The following is a 27473-nucleotide window of genomic DNA, read 5'->3' as shown; positions in this document are numbered from 1 at the left end:
TGCACCAGAGTACCAGCCGCTCAACTTCCTGCCGGTATGCAGACTCATCACCATCTTGAATGAGGCCAATGACAGTGGTGTCATCTGCAAACTTTAGGAGTTTGACAGCCGAGTTCTTGGAGGTGCAGTCGTTAGTGTAGAGGGAGAACAGTAGTGGTGAGAGGACACATCCTTGAGGGGCACCAATACTGAGGGACCGGGTTTCAGAGGTGATCTCCCCCAGCCTCACTTGTTGCTTTCTGTCTGTCAGGAAGCTGGTGATCCACTGACAGGTAGCTGGTGACACGCTGAGCTGGGAGAGTTTGGAGGAAAGAAGTTCAGGCACAATGGTGTTAAAAGCCGAACTAAAGTCCACATACAGGACCCTGGCATAAGTTCCCGGGCGGTCAAGGTGTTGCAGGATGTAATGCAGCCCCATGTTCACTGCATCATCCACCGACCTGTTTGCCCGGTAGACAAACTGCAGAGGGTCCAGCTGGTGGCCTGTAATGTCTTTCAGATGGGCTAACACCAGTCGTTCGAAGGATTTCATGACCACAGACGTCAAGGCGACAGGTCTGTAGTCATTCAGTCCTGTGATGGTGGGTTTCTTGGGAACAGGGATGATGGTGGAGCGTTTGAAGCAGGAGGGAACTTCACACCTCCAGGGATCTGTTGAAGATGCGAGTAAAGATGGGAGCCAGCTGTTCAGAACAGGTTTTGAGACGCCGTCTGGTCCGGGGGCTTTCCTGGGCTTCTGTTTCTGGAATAGTCGGCTCACATCCTGAGTGTGTATTCTGAGTTTCAGGGAGGAGGAAAGGGGGGTGAGAGGTGTGGTGGAGGTCGTTGAGTCTGGATTGGAGAGGGTGGTGGTGGTCGTTGAGTCTGGATTGGGAAGGGTGGGGGTGGTCGTTGAGTCTTGATTGGGGAGGGCGGTGGTGGTCGTTAGGTCTGGATTGGGGAGGGTGAGGGTGGTCGTTGAGGCTGGATTGGGGAGGGTGAAGGGGGGAGAGGTGGAAGGTGTGTTGGGGGTCAATGTCTGAAGCAATGTCCCTGGGGAGGGGAGGGTGGGGCGTGGGAGTCTGTCCGTCTCAAACCTGCAATAGAAAGTGTTTAACTCGTTGGCCAGGTCTTTGTTTGCTTCAATAGTGGGTGGGGGGCGTCTGTAGCTGGTGATTTCCTGCAGGCCCCTCCACACTGATGCAGGATCGTTGGCTGAGAGCCGTTCTTCCAGCTTCTGGGAGTAGATCCTTTTAGCTGCTTTGATCTCCTTGGTCAGTGTGTTCCTGGCTTGCTTGTAGAGGGCCCTGTCACCACTTCTGTAGGCGTCCTCCTTGGCCTTACGAAGATGTTGGAGTTTAGGAGTGAACCATGGTTTATTGTTGTTGTATGTGCAAAAGGTCTTTGTTGGCACACACACACGTCTTCACAGAAACTGATGTATGATGTCACAGTGTCCGTGAGCTCGTCTAGGTTCTCAGATGCAGCTTCAAAAACAGTCCAATCAGTGGAGTCAAAACAGTCCTGCAGTTCCTGCTTTGCTGCGTTAGTCCACTTCTTCACAGTTTTGACTACAGGCTTGGCACGTTTGAGTTTTTGCCTATAAACTGGAATAAGATGGACCATGCAGTGATCAGAATGTCCCAAAGCTGCCCAGGGCACAGAGCGATAGGCATCTTTTAGAGTGGTGTAGCAGTGATCCAGTATGATGTTGTCCCTGGTGGGGCAGTCTATATGCTGTCTGTATTTAGGGAGTTCGTAGTTTAGGTTTGCTCTGTTAAAATCCCCAAGAATAATTGTAAAGGAATCCGGGAATTTCCTCTCCAGGGTAGTAATCTGGTCAGCCAGCTCGCACAGTGCATTGTTCGCGTTGGCCTGTGGAGGGATGTAAACTCCGACCAGCATGAAGGAAGAAAACTCCCGCAGTGAATAAAAAGGTTTACAGTTGATGAAAAAACTTTCCAAGTGTGGGCTGCAGTGTTTCTGTAACACTGTGACATCAGTACACCAACCTTCATTAATGTAGAAGCAGACTCCACCTGCATTAACGCAGCTGCACGGCATCAATGAGTCAACTAACGCGTTGTCTAGTTTAAACCCCTTGTTTTGCACAACAGAATACGGCCTCCCGTCTGCAGCTAAACACCCCAATAGCTTTTGCAATAGCTTTAGCCCAGTCGGATAGGGCAGCAAAAGGCTGCTTAAACACCGCAAACTCCTCTGCTCCTCCAGTGCTGGCCATAACTATCGCTGGACAAACTGACCACGCGCACCATACACATACTTTTAACTTCTTTTTCGAATCTTCGGATCACTTGCGTGCCGAACCGTGGAGTGGGATCGGTTCGGATTACGGATCAACCGTGATCCGTTGCACCACTATTGTTTGCACAGAAGTCCAATAACAAAACAGCACTCGGGTTCAGATCCGAGAGGCCGTTCCTCCCAATCTCGCCCTTCCAGGTCTCACTGTCTTTGCCCACGTGAGCATTGAAGTCTCCCAGCAGAACAACACAGTTCCCTTGGGGGAGCACCCTCCAGTGTCCTACCCAGGGACTCCAAGAAGACTGGGTACTCTGAACTGCCGCTCGGCACATAAGCACAGACGACTGTCAGGACCCATTCCCTGACCCGAAGGCGAAGGGAACCAACCCTCTCGTCCACTGGGAGAAACCCCAACATACCAGCAGCAATTTTGGCACAAAAGTGGCACACAGTGAAAGTGGTGAAAAAAGGGCGAGAGGGAAAACACTTGACCTCTGAATTAAATCAACCTAATAAACTAACGCAAGCTTCATATATGGGCTCTAAGTACCTGTAACTAAATACTCACTGAGACTGGCAAAAACTACAAGACAAAACTCCTGCGAGGGATGCTGAGAAAGTAAACAAAGCTATGAAGCACTCGACTGGGCTAGAACAATCTCCACAATAATAGTCAAGCATGAACACAAGAATCACACCGCGTGTGCGGCAGCAGAGTCCAAAGGGAAAAAGTCTCTTTAGCTGGCTGGGGAAAATAGCCTGAGCACGACACTAGGTATTGTGCGGAGCAGGCACACAAGGTAGAGGGTTACAGGGTTACACTCTCAAAGTCATTGTCTGGGTAGAAGGCGAGGCTTTGGGGAAAATAGAGGTCCGGGTGAGGCTAAACCAGTGCGCATACAGTTCGCCTCCTTGCCCACCACACTGTGAAGTGCTGGGCAGGGAGGCAGGCAGTCGAGTAGCGCTGAGTACAGAAAACAAACCAGTGACAGGAAGTAGAGTGGTTAATGACAGCGAGACTCAAAACCCGCTGAAAAGGTGGGTTAGCTGACGTTCCGGCGATGAATGTTTGAGAACGCTGATCTTAAGAGCCTGCCAGCTGATTACACACAGGTGCCACAAACGAGGGGGGTGTTGTGACTGCCCAGTGATGGATTACTAGCACACAGGAAAACCCAGCACTCACCTGGACCATGACAAGTACATAAGATATAAATAAAAGAAAAAGTAAAATAATTAATTAAATAATTTCATTACAAGCGAATACTAAGTCTCACTGAGATTAAAAGCCAAAGAATAAAAGTGGGTTTTAAAACGCAATTTGAAAGTGGACAGTGAAGGGGCCTCTCTAACGTTCAAGGGCAAATTATTCCACAATTTAGGAGCCACGATAGAGATGGCCCTGTCCCCTCTGAGCTTCCTGCTGGATCTCAGTACCTCCATAGCTTGCCCACTCCAGCTCCTATGACCAAATACAAACATTGGGAAAGAGAGTTAGCTCAACCCACCACAACTTCCAAGCTAGCAAGAATTATCTATTCATGCTAGCGTTCACGTTTCCTAGAACACATATGTGGCACACACGTACTACACATTTAAAGCATCTAACAAAAAACAGGCATAATGATGACAATAATTGAACTAAAATTGCAATCAGAAACATCAGGGTGGCTAAATATGAATTATATGTGTGTTTTACAGTGTTGGAAAGAAATGACACCAACCTCTCCCACAGGGGAATTGTAGAAAAGGGGAGAGGCAAAAGGGGTACACTGTATTTATAGGGTTGCACCAACGAAGAAGAACAATGAGGAGGGGCGCTAACTGATAATGAACATAACTACAGGTTTGGAGGTCCTAAAAGCAGGTATAAAAGGAACAGTTTGGGGGTTTAGAACACATTTTGTGTAATTATAACAAGATGTGATTTATGACCCTGTTACACTGTGAGGATTCCATCAGGGCAGATGCAGGATGGCGGACCATCTCATAGATTTTCGTACTGCCCCAGTTGAGGCACAGTTGATCGGCTGCTCCGATCACGCACTTCAGGGGGTCTATTTACAATCCCTAAATGACGTTTTGAAGATCAACTCGCTTCATGCGACAAGCCATCATCGTTTGAGGAGTTTGCCTCGCTCAAAAAACAAAAACAAAAGAAGTGATTCAGTCCCAGAGCTGATGCAGTTATCCCTGGAAGACAGAGAGCGCTTCTATTGTGGACAGCTTGAACATTTAATTTCTTCGCATCCAAAAAAACTAAAAGGATCTGCCTGCCGGCAGATTCGGGGGTACACACAGTAACCATAAACCCCATCTTCAGCTTCCGGTCTCTCAGTTGGTAGGACAAGATACCCACTCGTTCCAAGCCCTAGTCGATTCTTGGGCTGAGCAAAATCTAATAGATTCTGGCCTTGCACAACAGTTGAATCTTCCGCTATGCTAGCTCAATCCACCACCATTCCCGCCAAGGCATTAAATGATCGCATCCTTGCTCATATCACGCACCAAACTGAACCCCTCAAACTAGTTACATTGGGAAATAACAAAGAAACACTAGCGATTTTTACACACCAGTCCCCTAGTACCCGTCTCATTTTAGGATTTCTTTGGTTAAAAGTATAAAATGCCCATCTAGATTGGGCGGGGCAAAGGGTGTCGAGCTGGAGCCTTTTTTGTCATGCAAATTGCCTTGTATTGGCGTGTCCCCCAGAGCCAGTCAAATCTACTAGCACCAGTGAATCCGTCACAGATCTCTCTCTTATATGCACAGAGGTATTCATTAAAGACACCTTACCACCCCACCCCATGAACATGGCGAGCGCTTCTCAGGTCAGCCAGCTGCCAGCGCCAGTATGCCAACCAGCACCGCTCAGCCAAACCCACGTATGCTCCTGAACAAAAGGTATGGCTGGCTTCCAGGGATATTCCCATATTGCCCAGAACTGAGTCCCGTAAGCCGTCGCCTCAGTACATTGAGCAATTCGAGGTGGACAAAATTATCAATTGAACTTAATTGAATTCAGTTTCATTTAATTTCATTTATACAGTGCCAAATCACAACAACAGTCGCCTCAAGGCGCTTTATATTGTAAGGTAGACCCTACAGTAATACATACAGAGAAAAACTCAATCAGATGATTCCCTATGAGCAAGCAAGCAAGCATGAAGGAAAAACTCTCTTTTAACAGGAAGAAACCTCCGGCAGAACCAGGCTCAAGGAGGGGTGGGGCCATCTGCTGCGGCCGGTTGGGGTGAGAGAAGGAAGACAGGACATGCTGTGGAAGAGAGACAGAGATTAAAAGCAGGCACGATTCAATGCAGAGAGGTCTATTAACACATAGTTAGTGAGAACGGTAACTGAAAAAGAAATATTCAGTGCATCATGGGAATCCCCCAACAGCCTACATGTATTGCAGCATAACTAAGGGAGGATTCACCTAATCCAGCCCTAACTATATCCTTTAGCAAAAAGGAAAGTTTGAAGCCTAATCTTAAAAGTAGAGATAGTGTCTGTCTCCTGAATCCAAAGTGGAAGCTGGTTCCACAGAAGAGGGGCCTGAAAACTAAAGTATTCACCTGACCTTCTGCGTGTCACAGTTTAAACCGGTGATCACGAGTCCTTTGCCCTTTGTCTGTTGTCGAGTCCACAGATCATTCCCTCCAACTACCTACAGTTATTCACCATTCGATCACTGGTCTCGTCTGCTGCCTTCTCAGCAACATCTCTGGTATGGATTCTACACTCACACTCACCTACCTGCCTCCTTGCTTCACCACATTCTTTCTGGACTGGATCATTCTCATACTTGCCCAGACCTCCACAATCTTGCCTCGCCCTCTCGCATACCTCCACCTAAAATAATATAAGATAACTTTATTGTCACTGCACAGTCATACATAGTACAATAGTACAATGAAATTGGAAAACTGTCCCACGTTGGCACTACGTACAACACAACACGACAAGACACAATAACTTAACTTAAGTAATAACAAGAAGAATAAGTGTATGTTTATTGCACACTGTTATTATTAAACATTATTATCATTATTGCACCTTTTTATAAATATAAATATGATTAATGTTATTGTTGTTACCCCCCCCCCAAAAAAGTCACACGGTTTTTTAGGGTTTTTGCAAAGATGCATTGTGGACACACCTGATGAAAAACTGACAGGAAACCACTGTGCTAAACAAAGACACCATGAAAAGCTGATGTAACCATCACAGGTTTCAAGATTATCGCCTTCATCATCCTGGCTGCAAAAAGAACAAAAAAAAACAGACCTGATGAGGAGATCTCGAGCTGACAGTCAAACTGTTTGCTCGATTTGTCGAGCAAGTCATTGGCCAATGAGCTTAACACTGATAATCCTCCTTTCTTACACATTGTATGACAAAGTTTTATGAAATAAACTTCATGATTTATTTAATGTGACCACAAAAATGAGCCCATATCTTTTTCTTTTTCTTTAAATTTCAAGAATAACTGTCACCATAATGATTTCTAAAAAAAAAAAAAGAAAGAAAAAAAAAAACCCAACCCATTTCTTTTGAAATTTCAGCATTATCACCGTCACCATCAAAACTGTCACCATGGTTGCAAAAAACAAAACAAAAATAGTCGTGATCAGGAGGTTTGGGTTTGACAGGGAAACTGCTTGCTAAATTTGCCAATTACAAGTCATTAAAGATTCAAGATTCAACACATTTATTGTCATGTGTACAAAGAAAAGTCAAAGGAGCTTGCAAAGAAAAGCGTCTGGACTTCTTTAAGTTACTTGAAGACGTTTCACCTCTCATCCGAGAAGCTTCTTCAGTTCTAAGGTCAAATGGTGGAGAGTCCCAGATATAAACCTAGTGGGAGTGACCCCCCACAGAGGGACAAAAGGACCCCCTGATGATCCTCTAATCGCCTGAGCCAAGGTGTGAAACTGGGTGTGGGTCCCAATCAGCCAGAGTTTCGGGTGAGTTCATTGTGAAACCTGGCCCCACCTTATCATGCGAATTCCTGAGGTCAGATGGCCCAGGATGTGAGTGGGCATTCAGGCGTCTGGGGAGGGATCTCAAAACTGGATTATAGATGGCAGAGAGTTGGTGTCGTAAACCACCGCCTCTGTTCAAAGATGGTCGCTCACAGTGGACATAGATGGCTTCTTTCACTCCTCTTTCAAACCATCTGTCCTCTCTGTCCAAAATGTGAACATTGGCATCCTCGTAAGAGTGACCTTTGACCTTAAGATGCAGATGGACTGCTGAGTCTTGTCCTGTGGAGGTGGCTCTTCTGTGTTGTGCCATGCGCTTGTGAAGTGGCTGTTTGGTCTCTCCAATGTAGAGGTCTGGGCATTCCTCGCTGCACTGTGCAGCATACACCACATTGTTAAGTCTGTGTTTTGGCGTTTTGTCTTTCGGGTGAACCAGTTTTTGTCTGAGCGTGTTGCTGGGTCTGAAATGCACCGGGATGTCATGCTTGGAGACATCAGCCATAATAAAGGCTTGCTTTTCGTTTAAACTCAGTTTTGTCTCCTCCGTGTCCTCACTCACTCACTCACACACACGGTCTGCCCCAGCAAGCCGTGACAATTTCGTTTAAAAGCTATGTTTCGCTTACAGGCTGCGACAGATGTTTTTATACTCTCTGTGAGCTCAGAGGGCCAAATAAGAAATGGTTGTGAAATTAGTTATTGTTATAACCTCAGGATAAAAATACTCGGAAACTCAAGTGCCAGTTTTAGGACGTTTACTGACCACTTTTAGAAACAACCACAGCTAGTCGCATACATACAGGAAACTGTCCCACACATAACATTCCGGCAGGGAGAACCCTGAAAAACCACTGAAGGTTCCGGGGTGCAACGCCCCCAAACATACATTAACAACAACACTGTCTATAACAGTTACAGTCTGTGCATTTGCTAAAACAGAGCTCGCATTAGCAAGTAAACAAGTAACCTTAAGGAACCTCTGTAGTGTAGCTTTTTCTTACTAACCACTTTGGCTAACATGTGTGACATACGGGAGTTAGAGTGGCATATGAAAAAGAAGCTCATTTAGAGCAAGGCTTTTCATAAGAGGAAAGGGGAGACATGGAATGAAACACAAGGAGAGGAACATGGGAACAGAAAAGGGAGACAAAACAGCACCTATAGATTGAGGTAGACACTGGGGAGGGGGTTTCAAAGGTCTTCCTCTGTCCTTGTGAGGGGGTGGGGGATCAAACACAAACGTGACTGGGGAAATATACACGGAGGACAGCAGTAGAGCATGACATGTTGTAGGATTTAAAAAAGTATGTTTGAACAGTTTAATCTGCTTGTCTCTGGTGTTTCTACAGCACCACCTAAAGGTGGAAACCCATTACAGTTCTGCAGGTTTGTGTGTCATACCAAACAGCTTCATTTGAGCTCTGACTCATTTTATAAAAGGTTCAAAGTAGTCCTTGGAAAGGATTTTAAGATATAATCCAAAACTAATGGGGAATGGGGATCTAGGGTTCTTAAAGGGAACAGGCATCCATAACATCCACCTCTCTTCGGGTCAGTACACTCTTAACTCATGCAGGCTCGCCGCACTACAGGGAGTCTGTACACAGGGAAAAACACACAGTAAGTTTCCTCAAAGCATAAAGGCCAGCAAATGACTTCAGGTGCCAGCCACTACCTTAAGCTGATAAGATCATGTGAGACAGGTGGGTGATTTCCTCAGGTGTGTAGAGCAAAGGCCAAGACCCTGAAATAAGGCCCAACAGGGAGCACGAACAACAACAAAAATCACAGATAGAAGAGAGGAGAGACAGAAACTGAAGCAGAGAGAAAGAGACGAGACAAAACCTGAAGATGTCAGCAGGGAGACCTAAAAGACCACAATATAACATTTTGTATGAGTGCTCTATATTTTGCTTTTCCCAGAAACATGGAAGAAATCAAGTGACATGACTGACTTTGTTGTAAACACTTTGTTACCATTGTTACTAAACAGTTTCCCCTTGAAAATATGACAAGACAGAAACATCCGTTTGCTACAGCGTTTGCTAAAAAAAGGTCTTGCCCAACTAACGGTACCTCATCTTGATAACTGGCCATATATTTGTCATTTTTATCTATAACTGAAACTGCAAACACACATTTAAAGTTTACATCGTTAGAACAAATACAAAAGGTTCTGTTCCAAGGTTAATGACGTTAATGATGTCGATACGTTGAATATTAACTATCCAGTTATTTATTTCATTCAGCCAACCACTCTGATCGAGTCGCATCACTGGTCGGATGCTTTAAGTTTCCAAAGATTTATGCAGTTGACAAAAATCTGCCCTGATTCATATACAATGTTTCTCCAGATATTATCAATGAGCCAGCTTGAGGAGTACCAACGGCCACTTTACTGTTTGAAGAAAAAGAAAGAAAACAAAAGTATATAAAAAAAAACAACCACAAAAAACAGTCCACTGAAAACAGCACCAATTGTTTCAGAGAACAACTCTAAAATTCTTCATACTTTCAAACAGAAAGTTTGTGTAAATATTGTGGATATTTTGAGGTGACAGAAAGAAGCTGTTTCTAACAACTAATGAGGAACCGGCCATTTCAAGGCAATTACTTACCTGTACTGTAAAATAAAAACCCTGAAATGTTATAGATCCTCTATGAGCAGCAGCTGGGATGGAAGAACAACAGCAAGATGTTGTGCATGTCTTGTACTACAACACACACACACACACACACACACACACACACACTCATACACAAATACACACACACAACATTATCACTCAGCTTAACTACCTCAAACTATCAGACGCTTCCATTTCACTGACCATCAAAGGCCCTTCAGGTGTCTCAGTGAAATCCTCAGTTCATTTCAAACATCCTGAACTTTTACACAAGGTGTATATTCTCTTTGGCAGATGTTGAAAGCATCAAATATTCTTAGGAAAATGTCGACTGTTGACATGAGATTTATCTCTGGTGTGTCATAAACATTCACAGAACACATTTAACATCTGATTAATAGTTCTCATTATTTTAACATGATTCAATCATTTACAGACTTTTTAAAGATACCTTTACACTTTATGTTATAATTGTTCACATAAGTACATGTATACAATTATGTAATGTACATAAAGCATACATGTATATTACATACATAAAGGGCTCCCAGGGTTATGTGTGCACTTTGCCTATGTGTATTATTCTATCACATAAAATTACACATCCAGTCAAAGAAATGTGTAGTTCTTTGTTTCCATTTAAAGATTTTTACTTCTCTTTTAGCTCAGTTTTGGACTCCACCGCTCCAAAGGGAAATATCCAGTTTTTCAAATGCTAAATGATCCGTGCCAGCTTTTCTCTCACTGTGTCTGTGAGCCAGTTTTATTGGCTGTGTGGTTTAACACGGACGTTTCCTTTCCTGCTTAGACTCTCAGTCAGTCGTCCTTTCTCCACTGACAGTGAAGGACCTCTTTCAGCTCTCTGTCTTCAGACATTTGTGGTTATTGATCTTAACCTAATTGGTGAGTTCTTTTCTTTCTTTTCTGTTTCTTTCTTTAAAAAATTGCTTCAGTATTCAAAGTGGTGATTGAGCTTCTTTTCATTTTACTGGACTTTTGATTGTGTGATGCCAGGTCAGAATTGGCGGGAAACCAGCCAGACATTTTCTCTCAGCCTCTTATATTTAGTTGTTTTCATTTTTCTTTCTTTGAATTTGAATTTTACTTTTGAAGTTTGACTTCTAGTTAACATTGTAAAATGGTTTATTTTAAGTCAAACAATTATCAATTTGGCAGCCAGGTGCCCAAACCAAACTAAAAAGTGAAAGGACAGGTCTAATACATCCACCACCATCACCTTCTTAGTAGCTTACCTGAATCAGGGTTAAAGTCAGGGCTGAAGCCTTTCACAGGTCGCTCTGGGTAAGTGTGAGCTTAGACACAAAGCACTGTGTCCAAGTATGGTTAGCATTCTCATTAATGTTAAAACCTCTGAAATTATGTAAATGCTGTGATATTCTCAAAAGTTTGGTTTTACAGTCAGAATGAAGATCGCAGCCTTCAATGTCAAGAATCTTGGAGGGAGAAAACTCAACAAAGATATTGTACGAAATAATCTAATCAAGGTAAGTCATGAGACATTTACAACTTAATTTGATTAAATTATGATGCTGTTTTATTGTTGAAGTGTGTTTGTGTCATCAACATATTCAAACATTTAATTATAGAACGTATTGCCACAGTAAGAGTTGCTGACTTTTAAGTGTGTGACGTCAGGCCATTTTTGCAGTATACAGAGTTATTTAAGTTTGTTCACACTGGCTTGTAAAAGTTGATGTGTTGGATTCCCAGTGGTTGCTGAACTGTTGCACCAGACTTTTATTTCTTAAATGTATTTTTACTAAGTGGGTTTGTGTGTTTCTCTTAGATTGTGTCTCGGTACAGTGTGGTGGTGTTACTGGAGGTCCGGGATCCCAATGACAGGGCAATGAGCAAATTTCTCACAGAGCTCAACAGACACAGGAAAGTCATCACAAACCACATTAACAGGCATTTACACCTGCTGACCACTGGAACTAAGTGACAACAACAGTATTCCTGCTGTAATGCCAAACACACAATATGTACAAAACCTCCCAAAAATAAAACTGAACTACAGTTATGTCTGTTTTTGAACAGGGGGAACAGATCTCGTCCATACAGGATGGAGATCGGTGCCCCAGTAGGACGACATTCCTACAGGGAGCAGTTTGTCTTCTTCTACAGGTACAATCATCTGACATTCATATGTTTCATAGATGTCTCACATGTCCGGAATTAAAAGCTCAAATCTGTCAAGACAGATCATTGCATTTAGGAGAAGATTTTAAGGAAAATAAAACATTTTTTAAAAAGTTTAAGATAATCCACAGAAATGATTTCAGATATTCTTCAAACCAAAATATTAACTTTTATTCACCGTCCATTTTATGCCACTTATCCGGGTCCAGAATGCAGGAGCAACAGTCTAAGGCAGAGGTGGGCAACTGCAGGTCTTGAGGGCCGGTGTCCCTGCAGGTTTTAGATGTGTCCTTGAACCAACACAGCTGATTTAAATGGCTAAATTAGCTCCTCAACGTGTCCTGAAGTTCTCCAGAGGCCTGGTAACGAACTAATCGTGTGATTCAGGTGTGTTGACCCAGCGTGAGATCTAAAACCTGCAGGACACCGGCCCTCGCGGCCTGGAATTGCCCACCTCTGGTCTAAGGGGAGACTCTTCAACATTTATTGCATTAGATATTTTTTCCTTTAAAAGAAATAAAAGCACTCTATGAATGTTTAAGAGAATAGGTGAACATGGCTTTTAGAAAAATCACCTCCTCTTCTTCACCTACTCCAGCTGTTCTGGGAGGACACGGAGGCGTTCCCCAGCCAGCAGAGAGACATGATACACCAACACCCCGACACACTAAGAGTCAAAAACCTGGAGTCGGGACTCCACCCTATTCCTGGCCTCAGACTTCCTCAGACAGCACAAGATTCACAACAATAAGCAACTTCTCACGATATAAGTCATCTCAGTTTGGGCTGAGACCTTGGCTATATGTTAGCATGAGGGAAACAGATGTGTGTGTATTTTCTGTCTCAGACAGGATGAAATGAGTGTGATTGACCGTTACCAATATGAAGAAGAAAACAAAGATGTGCTTGCCAGAGAGCCCTTTATTGTGCAGTTTCGCCGCCGTTCAGCCAGACGTATGTATGAGTGTGAGCTTTTGTCCTCTACTTCTACATTCACAGGGACCAGTTTGAAACTGGTGACGCTGCTCCTTCTTCCAGGATACAGGATAAATTGTCCATGAATGTCCATACAAGTATACAAATAAACAAGTACTACTGTGCATGTTCACCTGTAACTAACTGGTTATGTTTGTGCTTCCAGTTGTGAAGAAGCTTGTTCTGATTCCCGTCCACACCAAACCAAAGGATGCTGAACATGAGCTGCGTGCTCTTCATAATGTGGTCCAAGATGCAAGAAGGAGATGGGGCACTAATGTAGGCTGGAAATGAAAGAGTGACGAATTTACAGAATGGATTTGTTTATGATGCTAAATAACAATAATAACAATAATATGTTGATTAGAGCAGAAAAGGTCATGAAATGATTGATAGTTACAATCATTGGTCTGATTGTCATTCTAGACTCTTCAAGCACTTCACAGCAGCAGGCTGTGGACAAATTAGTTTTATAAAAGCACAATTTTATAACAGTAAACTATTTTTATTTGTTAAGATAAAGTTATTGTTGACAAGAAGTCAAAATAATTTGCTTCTCAAGTTATTTAAATTAATTTGTTCTTTGAAAACCAAACCTGTGCCGTTATTATGTTTGACATATGAGCGTAACTAAAATGAAAAATCTGAAATGTGCTCAAACCTAAAGACTGGAGAACAAAATTATATTAAATGATATTGTTATAAAATATTTACCTTTGTATTTTCATATATATTGTCTTTCAGAGCATCATGATTTTGGGGGACTTCAATGCGGATGGACGTTATCTGTCAAGTACTAAAAGGACAAACATCAGAATGAGCTCTCGTCCCTACTTTTGGTTGATAGATGAAGACGCTGACACCACTACTAGTGACCTTAATGACCATACATATGACAGGTATCTTCATATTTACTACTTTTCTTTATGTTGTTGTTGTCTTGCTCAGAGTCACACGATTTTATTTTTAGCTTAGAAAATATTTGAATATCTAAATAGTTATTATTTATAAATATAAATACTTTCCTGTTTTAAGATTAGGAAATCCGGGTGGGCAAGATCTGTTTCTATGCTGAAAAAACAATCACCGCCCCTCCTGCCTCACAATGGTTTCACTGCCTACACCTCCCTAGTTCTGTTTCATTACAGTCTTAAAACAAAGAAAGTGAAATGCTTCTTGATGGCAAATTGTCATCTGCATGTTAAACAACAGGCAAAGTCAAATGAATGCATGATTGTGACTCTATTTCCTGCCAACAGGATTGTTGTGTTTGGAAAGAGGATGAATGACTCAGTTGTTCCTGGCTCTGCAAAGCCTTTCGACTTCAAAAGAGCGTACCGCCTAAATTATGACACAGTAAGACATTTAATATTAAAAACATTTAATTCAACATGGCAATGTTTACGTGCAAACATCTCACTTCACCGCTGTTTGCCATGTTTTTCTACTTGTAGACTCGATCTGTCAGTGACCACTACCCCGTGGAGGTGGAGCTTCGGGACAATTAACGTATGAAGAATTATAGAAAAAAGCTTTATTTTTACATTGAGAACCTGCCTTGAAGTGAGATAGCAAACAAATTTCACCCCCAGTTTTAATCAGGAACCATGTATGTGTCTTATATGTGTAGTTATATAACGGTTCATGTTAAAATAGTTTTTGCTGTCTTTTTTTCATATTATGTGCAATTTTATGTCAAAGAAGAGTAAATGAGGCACTCTGCCTTTTAGTAAAATTAACAACTGTGTTTTTGGAGGAACTTCATAGAAAAAAACAGGATTGAATTGATCCCCTGGGTTTCAATCAACCAACACAATGGCAAATAAACCTTTACATCCACGCACAACTTGCTTTGTTTTTCTTTCATGTTCAATTTTATGCAATGACTGGACAAGTGGAGCATGAATTGTCAGGGTTCCTGGGTCAGTAACCCAGTGTTTTCAGCTTGTTCAGGTTCAGTTTATTTTGTCACTCGTTCTCATTTTCTGTTGTTCTGTTCCTGTTACTTCTATGTGTCATTAGTTAGATTATGTTCAGCCATTCACTCACCGGTCTCTAATCACTAATCATTCAGTCTGTGTATTGAAGTCCCTCAGATTCATCAGTTCATTGTCGTGTCATTGTTGTTGATGTTAGGTTGTCACTGTATGCTTTGCTCATTCAGTCCGTCCGTCCGTCCGTCTGTCCGTCCATCAGCCATTTTCTGCTCCTGTTCTGTTCATTCACTCCATCTGCACTAAACACCAGCTTTCACCACAAGTCGTGCCTGTTTTGAGTCATCTCTTCCTCTCCTCCACACACGAAGCCCTGACATGAATGAGATGAAATATGGTTATCTAAGTGATTTTACAGGTTTTATTTAATAATATAGTTTTACATTTTAAATAATCATTTTGTTTATTTATTGTATTTTTGATTTGGATTGAATTTTGCAAATGTATCCAGTTACCTCATTAATGTTTCCACCCGGGGAGGGAGCCTGGCCCAGCTGCCACAGGGCAAGAAGCAGGTTACACCCTGGACAGGTCTCGACAGGGTGCCAGACAGTGGCAGGGCTACAAATGCAACTATAAATGTTATCTTTGAAGCAGTCCTTGCAGACAAAAGTGACACCAGACAGAAATTTAACGCCCCGGTCGCAAGTTTAACTTAACTGTATAGATGTAATATTCTTCTGTGAGAAAAGTACACCCCTCTCACGTATCCCATGGACACATTGGCTGTTTTAATTGCTGCCTTTCTGTATTGTTTTGTTTATTTGAGACAGAAGCGACAATGTCATGTAGTGTTAAGATAACAACTGCTCTACATACTCTGTAAGTAACAAACTAATAAAGTATTCTAATTTTACCAAAACTAGAAGAGAAACTTGTTGAACAGCAGTCATCCTGACTTTCTGAGGTAAAACAGTCCAAGTTGCTGAGTTGAAAAAAACAAATGTCTGTTTATATTTATACTAAAGTTTTAAATTCTCTGTATGAATTTGTACAGAAATGTCTTTAGAAGAAAGCTGTAAACATTTTGTTCTACTGTAGAACATTTTAACATCACTTTTTAATCTTTTCATTTTATTAATGATATTGATGCAAAGGAGCTGTGAGCATTATACCTTTTGTTTGGTTATATTTAGTATTTTGTCCAACAAAGAATTAAGAACCCAACTAGCATGACTCATTTGTTCTGTTAATACTTTGTTGCCATTGTTATTATGCAGTTTCAGACAGGCAACATAACAGGAAGGAAACAGCTGCTACCACAGCGTTTGTGAAACAGCCGCACCATCCAGACAAGATGTCTCAGTGGTGTGGGTGTGGAAGGACATTTTTTGTTTTTTTGCACATCAACAGGAAGCATCCTGTATTTTAAAATGACCGGGAAGCAAGAAAGAAGCGGGAATATTTGTGTGTAGGAAGAGATGAAAGGCACAGCTTGAGTCACAGTGGAGGAAAGAAGATTTTTTTATTACCAAGTGAAGCTTTATATATCTCTGAGGATAGAGGAAACTATATTATCTATTTGGTATATGAATGGATTGTCATGAACACAGCCATGGATAAAAACATGTCACACAGCCATACCTCACTGACCCTTTAGACATCTATGTGTTATCCTGAGGCCCTTTTTAACATCATTTCCACAAAAGAACGTCCTCTCGTCTTGTGCTGACAGGAGGCACCAGATAAATATAAAGTTGTGAAAATGTTGCTTGTAATCAATGATTTTATGATTTGATTACTCGCCATGTTAGCTCTGCATTTGGTCTGTGCCATCTCTCAGGGAAGTGTCTGCTGCATGTATGAGCATGCTCATACTGCGTGGGCTGTCTCTCTGCCTGCAGAAACAGTCAGTCAGTCCCATTGATAGCAAGGACAATTCAAAAGGACATCATAGCCAGATTGGTGAATTCCTGTTCTTAGTTTTCTGCATTTTCTACAGAAAAAGGTAAGTTTGAGAAATAATTGCAGGCAATTGAGCAGCTGTTTATTTGACTGGACTTGCAAAATTTGCATTGTGTAATTCAAAGTTAGAATTGGCGGGAAACCAGCTCGACTGCTGTGAAGCTGCCAAAATGATTTTCAGATTATATGCATTTTGTCAGGGGAAGTTTTTTGCAGGTGGGAGATATTTATCTGCTAAAGTCAGCCAAGCAGAAAAAGAAAGTAATAAGTAATAATAATAGTAATAATAATAATAAAAATACTATAATACTATAAAAAGTGTGTTAATAAATACATATTTCAGGAACTGTTAGAAGAACGCGACTGGTTTTGACAGTTCAGATTTGTTTCAGTTTTAAATGAAAGAGTTTCCTGTCTGAAAACCGCACAGTGTGCCAGTTTTAGTGAAGCAGAGTTATCTTCACTGCTATGATCACTTTATTATTCATCTATTGAGTGAACTGTTGAGGATCTGCACCTGCAAATTTAAATAGACTGAATGAATAATAGTTCATTTCTATTCATGAACAGTGTTTATGAATAGCATGTGCATCCTCCTGTGTCAGTATTTCTTGGTAACGTGTCAACAACACTGCTGTCTGCTTTATGTCTCTTGTGGCTATTAATGAATAAAATCACACTAAGAAAAACGCTTTGCACTTTTTTCTTCTACTGTCTTGTACTTTTTCACTCTATTTTATTTAAAGATAAGGCTAAATGATATAATCTTTCCATGCTAATAAAACACATATGATAATAAATTAAATAATCCTATTTTCTGTACACTTCTGTATGGTTGTGATCATGGTTACATGCGGTAAAGCCAAGTTGTTCTCTAGATTCACCGTCCCAAACAATAAATGTGTAAATTTAATCAAGATAGTTGCTCCTGGTTAATGTTCCAATGACTAAATTTGGCTATCCCCTGGCTCTGCACCTCCCTGCTTTGCATCTTTTTATCATCGCCTGAGTTCTTGTGCTCTGGTTTAAATATATTTTTTTTTATCTTAAAATGTTTAAACTAATACTTTGGGTGTAGAACTACCAATATTTGTAATGTATTAGACAAACATGGAGAACATCAGCACACTCCATTATCCCTGAGTTGTTAATAAGTTGCTAAACTGTGTTATTGTTGCTGAAGTCTCTGTTGTTAATTTTGTTTTTACAGTGACCATGAAGATTGCAGCGTTTAATGTGAAGAACCTCGGAATGAAAAAAGTCAATAATGACAATATACTGAAAAACCTTATCAAGGTAAATCATAGTCGTGGAGCACACTGTGACCTTTTTGACTTACTTAGAGTTTTGATTGTGTTTATTAGTTTTGTGCTATTGAATGCAACATGAGGTTAAATTTGTTTGTTTTTTTTAAACACAGTAATCCACCACTACAGTCTGTGCCCTGTTCCTTTTTTTCATATCTCACAAAAATAAGTATATTATCTAAATGCTAACAACACATAGCTGATTATAGGACCATTTATTCCTTTCATTTTCCTGATGTTGTTCACGCTGGCTCATGAAAGCTGATGCATTGTTTAAATTTGTGGTGCTTGCTAAATTGTCTTTGAAGCTTCTTCAAATTACTTCTAATATTTTCTTTTATGCTACAGTCTTTAAACGTGTTTTTTACCGTGTTCATGTGTTTCTCGTAGATTGTGTCCCGGTACAGTTTGGTGGTGATGCAGGAAGTTCAGGATCCCACTGGCAATGCGATGAAAAAGTTTCTCACGGAGCTCAATAAATATGGGTGATTTATCTCAAATTATATAACCTGTAACAATCACAGAACATCTGAGAGGTTTACGATGGAGCAACTGTGGCTTAGCGAGTTGTTGTTTTAGAACAATGTGACTACCGCTGTTAGCCAGTTATTAAACTGGGTGGGAGGAGTTTTGGTTTAAAACTGGCTGGAACCTTCATGTTTTTGCTGATTTTTTCATATACAGCATGTTTTATGTACGTTCAATACAGATTCTATGCTCAAGGAATAGGTTTGATACTTGAAAGCTGTTAAATCGTTTGTTACTGAAACCACAGAATGAAGACCAGCTGTAAAGTTTCAGCAGCTGTGCGTCACATTTTCACTGGGATTTAAATCGCTGACACGTTTAGTCACACAAAAAAGAATAAAAATTAAATCGAGCTGAGCTGTGTTTTTCAACAGAAAAAACAAATATCATCCATTTGAGATGCTGAGCAGTGACCCAATAGGACGAAACTCTCACAAGGAGCAGTTTGTCTTCTTCTACAGGTATCCATCACGAGGTTCACAGTTGTGTTTCTGCAGCACCACCTACTGATTAAAAACATTACAATTTGTTTGTGTGGCAAGGCTGGGATGGTCAATTTGGTAAAGTAAATCCGTTGGGCATCTTTCTTTGCCTTTAGACAATAATTCTGATGGCAAAAGAGCCAAACGGGACAGGCAAAAAATAAATAAATAAATTTGTTTGTGTGTGTATCTCAGATAAAGGGAATAAATGTTATTTTGTACCGAAAACTATTTTTTTCTTTTAACTTTTTAAAAGGTTAAACTGAAATCTTTGAACCAGTTTTTGAAAAAACTAACAAATTAACTTCAATTTTAATCTTAAAACTAAAAATAAATATGAATATGAAATAATAACACAAAAGTACAGGAAATGTTGTTCATAGCAATAAGTAAGTCCTTTTTATATTTGAGTGTTTCTGTTTAGCATCCAGGAAATTAATCATTGTCAATCTATCATCCCCAGAAAAGATTAAAATACAGCTGTTTATCTTTGTGTCTCAGACGTGATGAAATAAACGTGACAGATTACTACCAGTATGAAGAAGAAAACGAAGATGTGCTTGCCCGAGAGCCCTTCATTGTGATGTTTGAATGTCCAAATACAGGTATGTATGTGTATATGATCTTTGCTTCAGATCAGTCTGACTTGGTTCTCCCATTTCAGGATAAACACTTAAATCCATTTACTATGATTTAAATATATTATTTATTATTGTTAAATTAATGGCACAGATATGACCAAGAACAGAAGAAGTACAACAATTTTACTATAAAAATCTACTCTAAGTGCCCAAAGTAAATATAGTCATTATGTAGGATCATATATTAACCATCCATCCATCTTCTTAACTACTTATCTAATTTGGCGACACAGGTGTTCCGTGTGTACCATCTCATTAGCCCTTTGGCAAAAGGCATGGCACATTCAGGACAGGTCACCAGCCCACCTGAGGGCTACAGACAACCGCTGATGCTCACACTCTAAATTCACAAGTTAACATAGCATACATGTCTTTGGACTGTGTGAGGAAGCCAGCGTACATGAAGAGAGGTCATGCAGTCACAGCGAGGACACGTAAACACAGGAAACTCCCAGCCAGCCAGTAGATTCATACCAGAGATGACTGCAAAATTAGTGTGTACATTACTTTAATATTATAGCTGGGGATTTTTTTGAATTTCTCAAACATATATGAATTACTCATATACTTTGTAGCTTTAACCATCATAAAGCGGCCAATAGATGCCTTGATGCTCAATCATCCAGGTAGAAAATCTCTAAAAGTTTCTGTAACGTTTTCAGTGGAAAATGCTACATCCAGGTGAACAGAATCATCTTTTTGGGCATATCTTAATATATCCTTTATTAGTAGATTTATATTTCAAAATATTAAAAGTAACAATTGTTTTGGTGTGCAGTATTTTGGAATCCAAAATAAAGAAGAAAGTAAAAAGCATAGAAATAAGGTGCAAGAATATTAAAGCTGTACTTCAGGAAAATGCTTGAATGCAACAGATTTTTCACTGTAAGACTTACAGTATTATAGACAAGGGGCACCGGGGCAAACCATATTTCAGGCTCAGTCTGTGCCACCCAATACAGTCAACTTACTAAAGTCACTGGTGCCACCTCATCAAAAGTAAATCAGTAAATCGTATGTTTATAACGTCTCTTTGTGCTTCTAGTTGTGAAGAATCTGGTTCTGATCCCAGTCCACATTGATCCAGATGATGCTGAAAATGAGCTGGAAGCTCTGGATGATGTGGTTGAAGATGCAAGGGAAACATTGGAAACTGATGTAAGCTTTAAATCAATAACATATAATCGATATGTTAAATATGGTACAAAAATAATAAATATTGTATTTGATTATCACGCAATCACATTTTATTTCATAGCACATTTCATACAAGTTAGTGCAGTTTAAAATTCTTCATTACCTCTGCTGATGTTAGACAAGCTGATAATAAGACACAGAACTGAAAAGGTGTAAGCAGGATGAAGGTACATCAAAATAAAACTAACTTAATAAAAATATCGTTAAGAAAAAACCTGAAATGCCCACACTGAAGGTTCAAACTCAAGCGCCCGAGCTATTGTCCTGAATATCATTACTTATCCTACTGATATAAACTGACCTGGTTTGTACACAGGGTTATACAGCTGATAAAAGGTAGGATAGAGAAGAAATACATGTGTTCTTAATTATATAATTTATATAATTAGATATTTAATAATTATATCATTATATAATGTTTTTTAAATCCCAGTTTTTTAATGCCAATATATGTGCTCTGTGTGGCGGTCTGTTCACAACCATAGATAGGAGGCTCCCTTTGTGCAGGAGGTAAGAAATACACTGGCGTGCACAGATAGAGACGAGGTGGTGCTGAAGCACTTGCCCTTTTGCCCTCAGTCCAAAAAAGTGCCCTTTTGAAAGACGTGATTTTTTTTTTTTTTTTAAAGCTGCGCGATTTAAAAAGGTGTGAAAATAATGGCTTGATTTGTGCCCCTTCTTCAAAGACACCCGAACCCTGTCGCTTTTTCACTGTCACCGTGTCACGTGAACACGCTTGCAGTTCATTTGTTGTGAGGCGTGTAGCAGCGGCATGACACAGGACTACTTGGAGTAGGCATAGTAGGCTGACTATAGCGACTGGGCGCCACGGCGGACAACACGGCAGCTCTTTCCCTTCCCAACCAGTCAGGTAACCCATGAATCGAGTGAAATTATTCTGTTTGCCCTCTAAGACCAACCTGCAATTGTTTTGTTGTGAAGTAGCCTGTCAGAAACTGCACATGACAAACTTTGCCAGCTTACCCCTCCATCCATCCATATGGATAAACAAAAAAACGACACATTTAAAATGTAACCTAAACCATTTAGGCAACCCCACTCTCCATCAATTCCGACCTTTTTGCATACACTATTGAAAATATCACGTTATGCTATAGGCTAAGGCTACATGCCGTTAGGCAGAGGGCTCTTTTGAGCCCATTTTTCGTTACAAATTTTAGGATGATCTCACGGAAATCTGTGAATAAATACAAAGTTTTCAAACTGAAGTCAGTGACGGGAAGACATCACACTTTTTAGAGATGGAACTGCAGAAAAACCTAAAACCTTGACATGATTATGAATAATAGAATTATGGACGTTTCTCCGTTTTTGTGGATTAGCCTTTCCATAACTAACGTCAACTACTGTCCTACTTTGGTAAGATTGAAATTAATGTCTTTGACTGTCTTTAGTAGGTGTCTCCTGTGAGAAAGTTAGAACACCGTCCAACTGTCTAAAGATGCAGTCTTTAGCCTAACTGGTTGTTACTGACTCAGCGATGCTCGCAGACATTTACGCACTGTGTTGTGACCTGATTGTGACAGAACAGTGACGTTGTTATTGGTAGTTTGAAGGGTACGGTGTTGGGGGTGTTAAAAGTTTTGAGAAGCACTGGTTAGACATGTTAATTTTTTTTGGTGTAACATATTGGCAACATTAACACATTAATTTGCTAAAGGAAAAATAGGCAGTTCCCAATTGCCTGTGAAAACGACCATTCTGCCCTGTTCTTGTAATGACCACAGTCAGTCTTATTCGTTCTCATACATTTTGGTCTATTTATTTACTAATTTCAGCAAGCATAATGTCTAGGAAAGAGAGGCTGAGAAAGGAGAAAATAAAAGTCAAATTGCATTTAACCTGTGCGATTTTTTTATTATACAAAGAAAAGGTTTTCCACATATGCAAAAAGTGCCCTTTTTTCCCCCTGGAGCACTTGCCCCCCAAAATGTCTGTGCACGCCACTGAAGAAATATGAGACATAAATCCTATGTAGAGCATTCGACTTACAATGTAACCAAACAGATCCATTATTAAAGTAAAAACGAATTCCTTGTATAAAGTTAAATGCAATATTATGAAACATGTTAAAGCAAAAACACCATTTCAAATAAATGCACATAGTGAAAACAGCAAATATCAGATCAGATGACATCTCAGCCTTGTGCCATTACTTAATTTACTGTTGGCTCAAAGCCAGCCTGTCTGACATTACATGTATTATGGACCATGTTTGTTTTTTTAATAATTTTGAACTGACAGCATAAAAGATACCGTTACTTCTAAAAATAATAATTGATCATTATAATAGGTAAAAAAAAAAAAAACCTCTGCCCTAATCCCAGTAAACACTTTCTTGATGACTTTTATCTCAGTCACTCATTTAAGTCATATTCAATAAAACGATAATTTCATTTTGTGCATTGTAGTCATTTGAAGTGTCTGAAAAAAACAATAATCCATGATATGCTCACATGCTAACATCCTATCAGTCACATCTCAGTCATTAGGCAGGGAGAGCGCAGCTTCAAGTCTGAACCTCTCCTCATTCATAACATCTGGTTTAAAAACACCAAGGGCCACATTAACTAACTACTTACATCGGCTCAAACTGTGTTTGGGCATAAAAAATGGATTAATGTGGGTATTTACAGGCTTCATAATAGGATTCCAAAAAGCCTCGGCTGGTGTTACATTGTTTATATTGTTCCAGCCATAATTTTAGTGGATCTTGCAAAAGTTATTATAAAATGTTAACGGACACTTTCCAAATACTGATGTGAATTTAAAAGACATTTTTAATAAAAAAAGAATAATAAAAAGCGTAAAATGAAAATCGATAATAGCACTGATGTAATCAACATGTGTTATAATTAACAATGCTAATTTTAATTTTGCTTTTTTCTGCAGAACATCATGATTTTGGGCGACTTCAATGCAGATGGACGTTACCTGAATGATGAGACTAGGGAAGCTCTAAGCATCAGTTCTGCTCCTTATTATTGGCTGATAGATGAAGATGCTGACACCACTACTGGGGCTAATGACCATACCTACGACAGGTTTATTCAGATTTGCCATTTCTAATTCTACTGTCACTGTCTGCAGGGACTCTGTATTTTTTTCACATATTCTTCATCTCTGGATATAGTGTGTGTTGTATTTTGTATATATATTTATGGTCGTTTAGCAGCAATATGGGACAGTACGCTGTACGATTGTACATAGTATGACAATAAAGAATTAAACTTAAGGTCAAGTTACATTTATAAGATTTAATCCAAAATTTCATCTTTGTGTCATAATTCAAGTTATCAAGTGTTAAAAGTAGACAGGGGGGCGGGGCCTTCTCTACAGTGGAACCAGATCCCAGTTTGATTTGGGAGGTTGACTAAAACTTTCCTTTTGATGAAGAATAAAGTTAGGGTTGTATCAGGTGACCCTGAACCTTCCTTTGGTTATGCTGCTATGGTCTTAGAGCGCCGCGTGACTTCCTGTGACACACTGATGGACAGCATTTCTTTTCTACTAAGTCTCTCTTTACTTCTCAGGTATTTATATATCACTGCTCGCTAATTAATGTGTCTTCCACATACTGTGTGGTCCTTATGCTGCAGTATAAACCAACATGTTGTGATTTGGCACAATAAAAATGAACTTGAATATTTCAGTCTAGTTTTCTTAATCACTGAGCGTTAACGGACTCATTGCTGCCCCCAGATGTAGACGAGCAGTAAGCACCCACTGGAAGTGAGGAACAAGTGCAATCATAACCTATTTATTGACCCAGTACATTACAGAAAATTTTTGTTGAACAGTACAAAATATTTCAGCAGCCCTGCAGACCAGCTTGCTTTTTTGTAAAACACATCTGTTTAACCGCCTGCTGTTGAAGAACAGTGGACAGCTGTTGCCTTGAGCTTTGGTGTATCACTGAAAACATTTGTATAAACTGGATTCCCTGCATTGCTACATGTCACTAGAAAAGTGTGAATGATCTGATTACATATAAATCTTTCTCAATTCAAATAAACGCACAATGGTGTCGATGAAAATGCACAGAATGGTGACTGTATTTTCTGCCAACAGGATCGTGGTGTATGGAGATGAGATGTATGATGCAGTTGTTGCTAACTCAGCGAAGCCTTTCAACTTCCAGAAAGCCTACAAATTAGGGAAGAAAATGGTAAGACTTTTCACATGGAAGTGTTCACATGCAAACACTCGTATTATAATGTTGTGCATTCTCCACCATGCTGTCTTCAAAAGGATTTCTGACTTGCTTACATTCAGGCTCAATCCATCAGTGATCACTACCCTGTGGAGGTGGAGCTTGAAGAGGATTAACATTTGAAAATGAGCTCATTGAACCTCCAGCAAGGAAGAAAGGTAATTTTTACCCTATGAGGAATATATAGGTGAATGGGTCACCTCAGAAATATTTAAACTTTACAATAGCGATAGCAATCCCCTCAGGAGACCTTTGTAGAAAACATAATAAATAAGAAAAGCCCACTCTGCTCACTGAAAAGAAAACTACAAATACACTTCCATTTATATCTAACGCAGACCCGAGCACACATGGATCACACCTGGCTAATCGATTATCCTCTTCCTGTGTGAGGTCAAGGAGAAATTAGGATCCAAAACAAAATAAGTGCATATCATGCATTTTTTTTCATGCAATTTGAATCAGATTATGAGACTAATGATGCAAATAAAAACAAGAACTCAAGTGATGCAGAGCGAGAATGGACATTAGGAAATTTGTTAACAAAAACGGCAAAAGCACCAATGACTTTTTTATGGATCCAACTTTCCCACAAAATCGAAAAACATGACATTCTCTGAAAAAAAAGTGTTTGGTAGATCCTGCTTTGCTAGAATGAGAGAATGTGAAAACTATAACAAGATGGATCGGGGACAGAAGGAAATCTGAAGCTTCAGTTTAAAAAAATGTTAAAAGTAAAAAAATTTGACTTTTTCTCCATGGTTCTGGATGAGCGCTCTGATGTCTGACACAGTTAATCATCTGTTTATGTGGGACAACAAAAGAGTTTGACATTATGGAGGAGATGCTATCAAAGCCCTCAATGAAAACTTCTATGATCCCCAAATAGGCGTACACTGAATTCAGACAAACTGGGAGGTGATCCATCTGATGCCTGTCCAGGCAAAATGTCAGACTTTTGAAGCAGAAGATAGAGTGACTCAAATGAACTCAGACCTGAAATTAGTATTTTTCATACACAAAGGGGAGGGTATCAGTCTGTGTAAACATGAACCTTGTGTAGATGTTAACGTCATCAGGGTGAGAGCACTTCAAGTCACTATCACAGCTGGATTTTTATTCTTGCTCACGACATCAGATGTAAACAAATCATTTCATATTTTTTTAATTTCTCTTATTTTTTATTGAAATATTCTTACTTTGCTTTTAGTGTAGTTTAACGTGTGTTCTATTTGTGTGACGTTTGGGTGTTTTAATACATTTTTTGTGGTTAATCAGTTCATATTAATTTTTTCTGTTTTATCACATTTTGTCACATCGTATTATTCGCTTTTAACTGAAGTATTTTGAACCTGCATGGAAGTTGCTGTACACATAAGCTTTCATTGATAAAACCTTTGAATGCTTATATGAGATTAATTCTATTTCTGCTTCTGTTGTTTTCGTTGTACCTTTTTGTGACTCTACATCAAACAGGTTCAGAGAAGAAGGCTGCACAGAGTTTTTATTGTTTTATCTGCAATAAACTAATCTGAAAGAATTAAATCTGGTTTGAAAGATTATTAATTTTTGCATTTTGTTTTTCCACAATAAAAAAACTCTAAAAGACATCAACGCTCAGGTATGCACCGGCTCACTCCTGGTGGCTGCTTGTCAGGGCCTGGCACCTGTGGCTCGGTCGGGCTCCTTCGGGGCTGGGGTGCCCTTGGCCTCTGGGGCTCGGTCCACTCTGGTTGCCCCTCTGTTGGTCTTCCTTGGTCTTTTGTGCTCTGAGAGTCTCTGGATGTCTGGAGCCTGGATCTCCTCCATACCTGCTTCATACCCTGGAGGACGGGGCTATGACTCCCCACACCCTCTAGCAGATCGTTACATGAAGGAACCTTTTGAATACAAGCATGAATACAAACATCACCCATAAGGGGTAGTGGGTAATGTTGGGAAGCACTAATGTGGCAAGGTGTTCTCAGGTTGCCTCTGTGGTGGCCATCTTGTTTTCCTTGTAAGGAGAAGGCCCGCCTCAGTTGCAGCTCTTTTATAGGCCAGTCTGGATTGAGAAGGCGTGGTCTCTAGAGTATTCAAAGCTGGAAAGAAATGGATAGGGGGCCATTTAGAGAAGTTGCTGTCTGTATGTGCAAAAGATTGGCAAGAGACAATAAAGTAAATACTTCAGTTAAGGCAGAATGATGTCTG

The 27473-nt window shown here is 40.1% G+C and overlaps 2 protein-coding genes across 2 annotated transcripts; both read left to right on the top strand.

Moving 5' to 3' along the window:
- The first annotated feature begins 10443 nt into the window (after window positions 1-10443).
- On the top strand, window positions 10444-14835 carry LOC146710330 (deoxyribonuclease-1-like). The gene is made up of 9 exons (XM_085458108.1): window positions 10444-10763; window positions 11280-11365; window positions 11668-11766; window positions 11899-12005; window positions 12868-12986; window positions 13162-13274; window positions 13740-13894; window positions 14255-14351; window positions 14450-14835. The coding sequence occupies exons 1-9, from the start codon at window positions 10580-10582 to the stop codon at window positions 14501-14503; spliced, it is 1014 nt and encodes a 337-aa protein (XP_085314234.1). The 5' UTR covers window positions 10444-10579; the 3' UTR covers window positions 14504-14835.
- A 1986-nt stretch (window positions 14836-16821) lies between these two features.
- Window positions 16822-26818, top strand: LOC146710329 (deoxyribonuclease-1-like). Its single transcript, XM_085457737.1, has 10 exons — window positions 16822-16937; window positions 18105-18190; window positions 18592-18686; window positions 19104-19190; window positions 19713-19816; window positions 20898-21010; window positions 23963-24114; window positions 25142-25238; window positions 25346-25441; window positions 26760-26818. Exons 2-9 carry the CDS (start codon window positions 18110-18112, stop codon window positions 25397-25399), a joined length of 783 nt encoding a protein of 260 aa, XP_085313863.1. The 5' UTR covers window positions 16822-16937; window positions 18105-18109; the 3' UTR covers window positions 25400-25441; window positions 26760-26818.
- The last annotated feature ends 655 nt before the right edge of the window (window positions 26819-27473 follow it).

Source organism: Copadichromis virginalis, linkage group LG5 (genome assembly GCF_057382275.1).
Source record: "Copadichromis virginalis isolate Kocher_CV1m ecotype Utaka linkage group LG5, C_Virginalis_male_GT1.1, whole genome shotgun sequence".
Classification (NCBI taxonomy): Eukaryota; Metazoa; Chordata; class Actinopteri; order Cichliformes; family Cichlidae; genus Copadichromis; species Copadichromis virginalis.
The sequence above is the reverse complement of the archived record's forward strand: the minus strand, read 5'-3'. Positions and strand labels throughout refer to the sequence as shown.

Coding starts and splice junctions, on each gene's coding strand:
- LOC146710329 (XM_085457737.1), top strand. CDS start 18,110: ATGAAGATTGCAGCGTTTAATGTGAAGAACCTCGGAATGAAAAAAGTC. Junction 18,687..19,103: donor ACGGAGCTCAATAAATATGG/GTGATTTATCTC, acceptor GTTTTTCAACAG/AAAAAACAAATATCATCCAT. Junction 19,817..20,897: donor GTTTGAATGTCCAAATACAG/GTATGTATGTGT, acceptor TTGTGCTTCTAG/TTGTGAAGAATCTGGTTCTG.
- LOC146710330 (XM_085458108.1), top strand. CDS start 10,580: ATGATCCGTGCCAGCTTTTCTCTCACTGTGTCTGTGAGCCAGTTTTAT. Junction 10,764..11,279: donor TATTGATCTTAACCTAATTG/GTGAGTTCTTTT, acceptor TTGGTTTTACAG/TCAGAATGAAGATCGCAGCC. Junction 14,352..14,449: donor ACCGCCTAAATTATGACACA/GTAAGACATTTA, acceptor TTCTACTTGTAG/ACTCGATCTGTCAGTGACCA.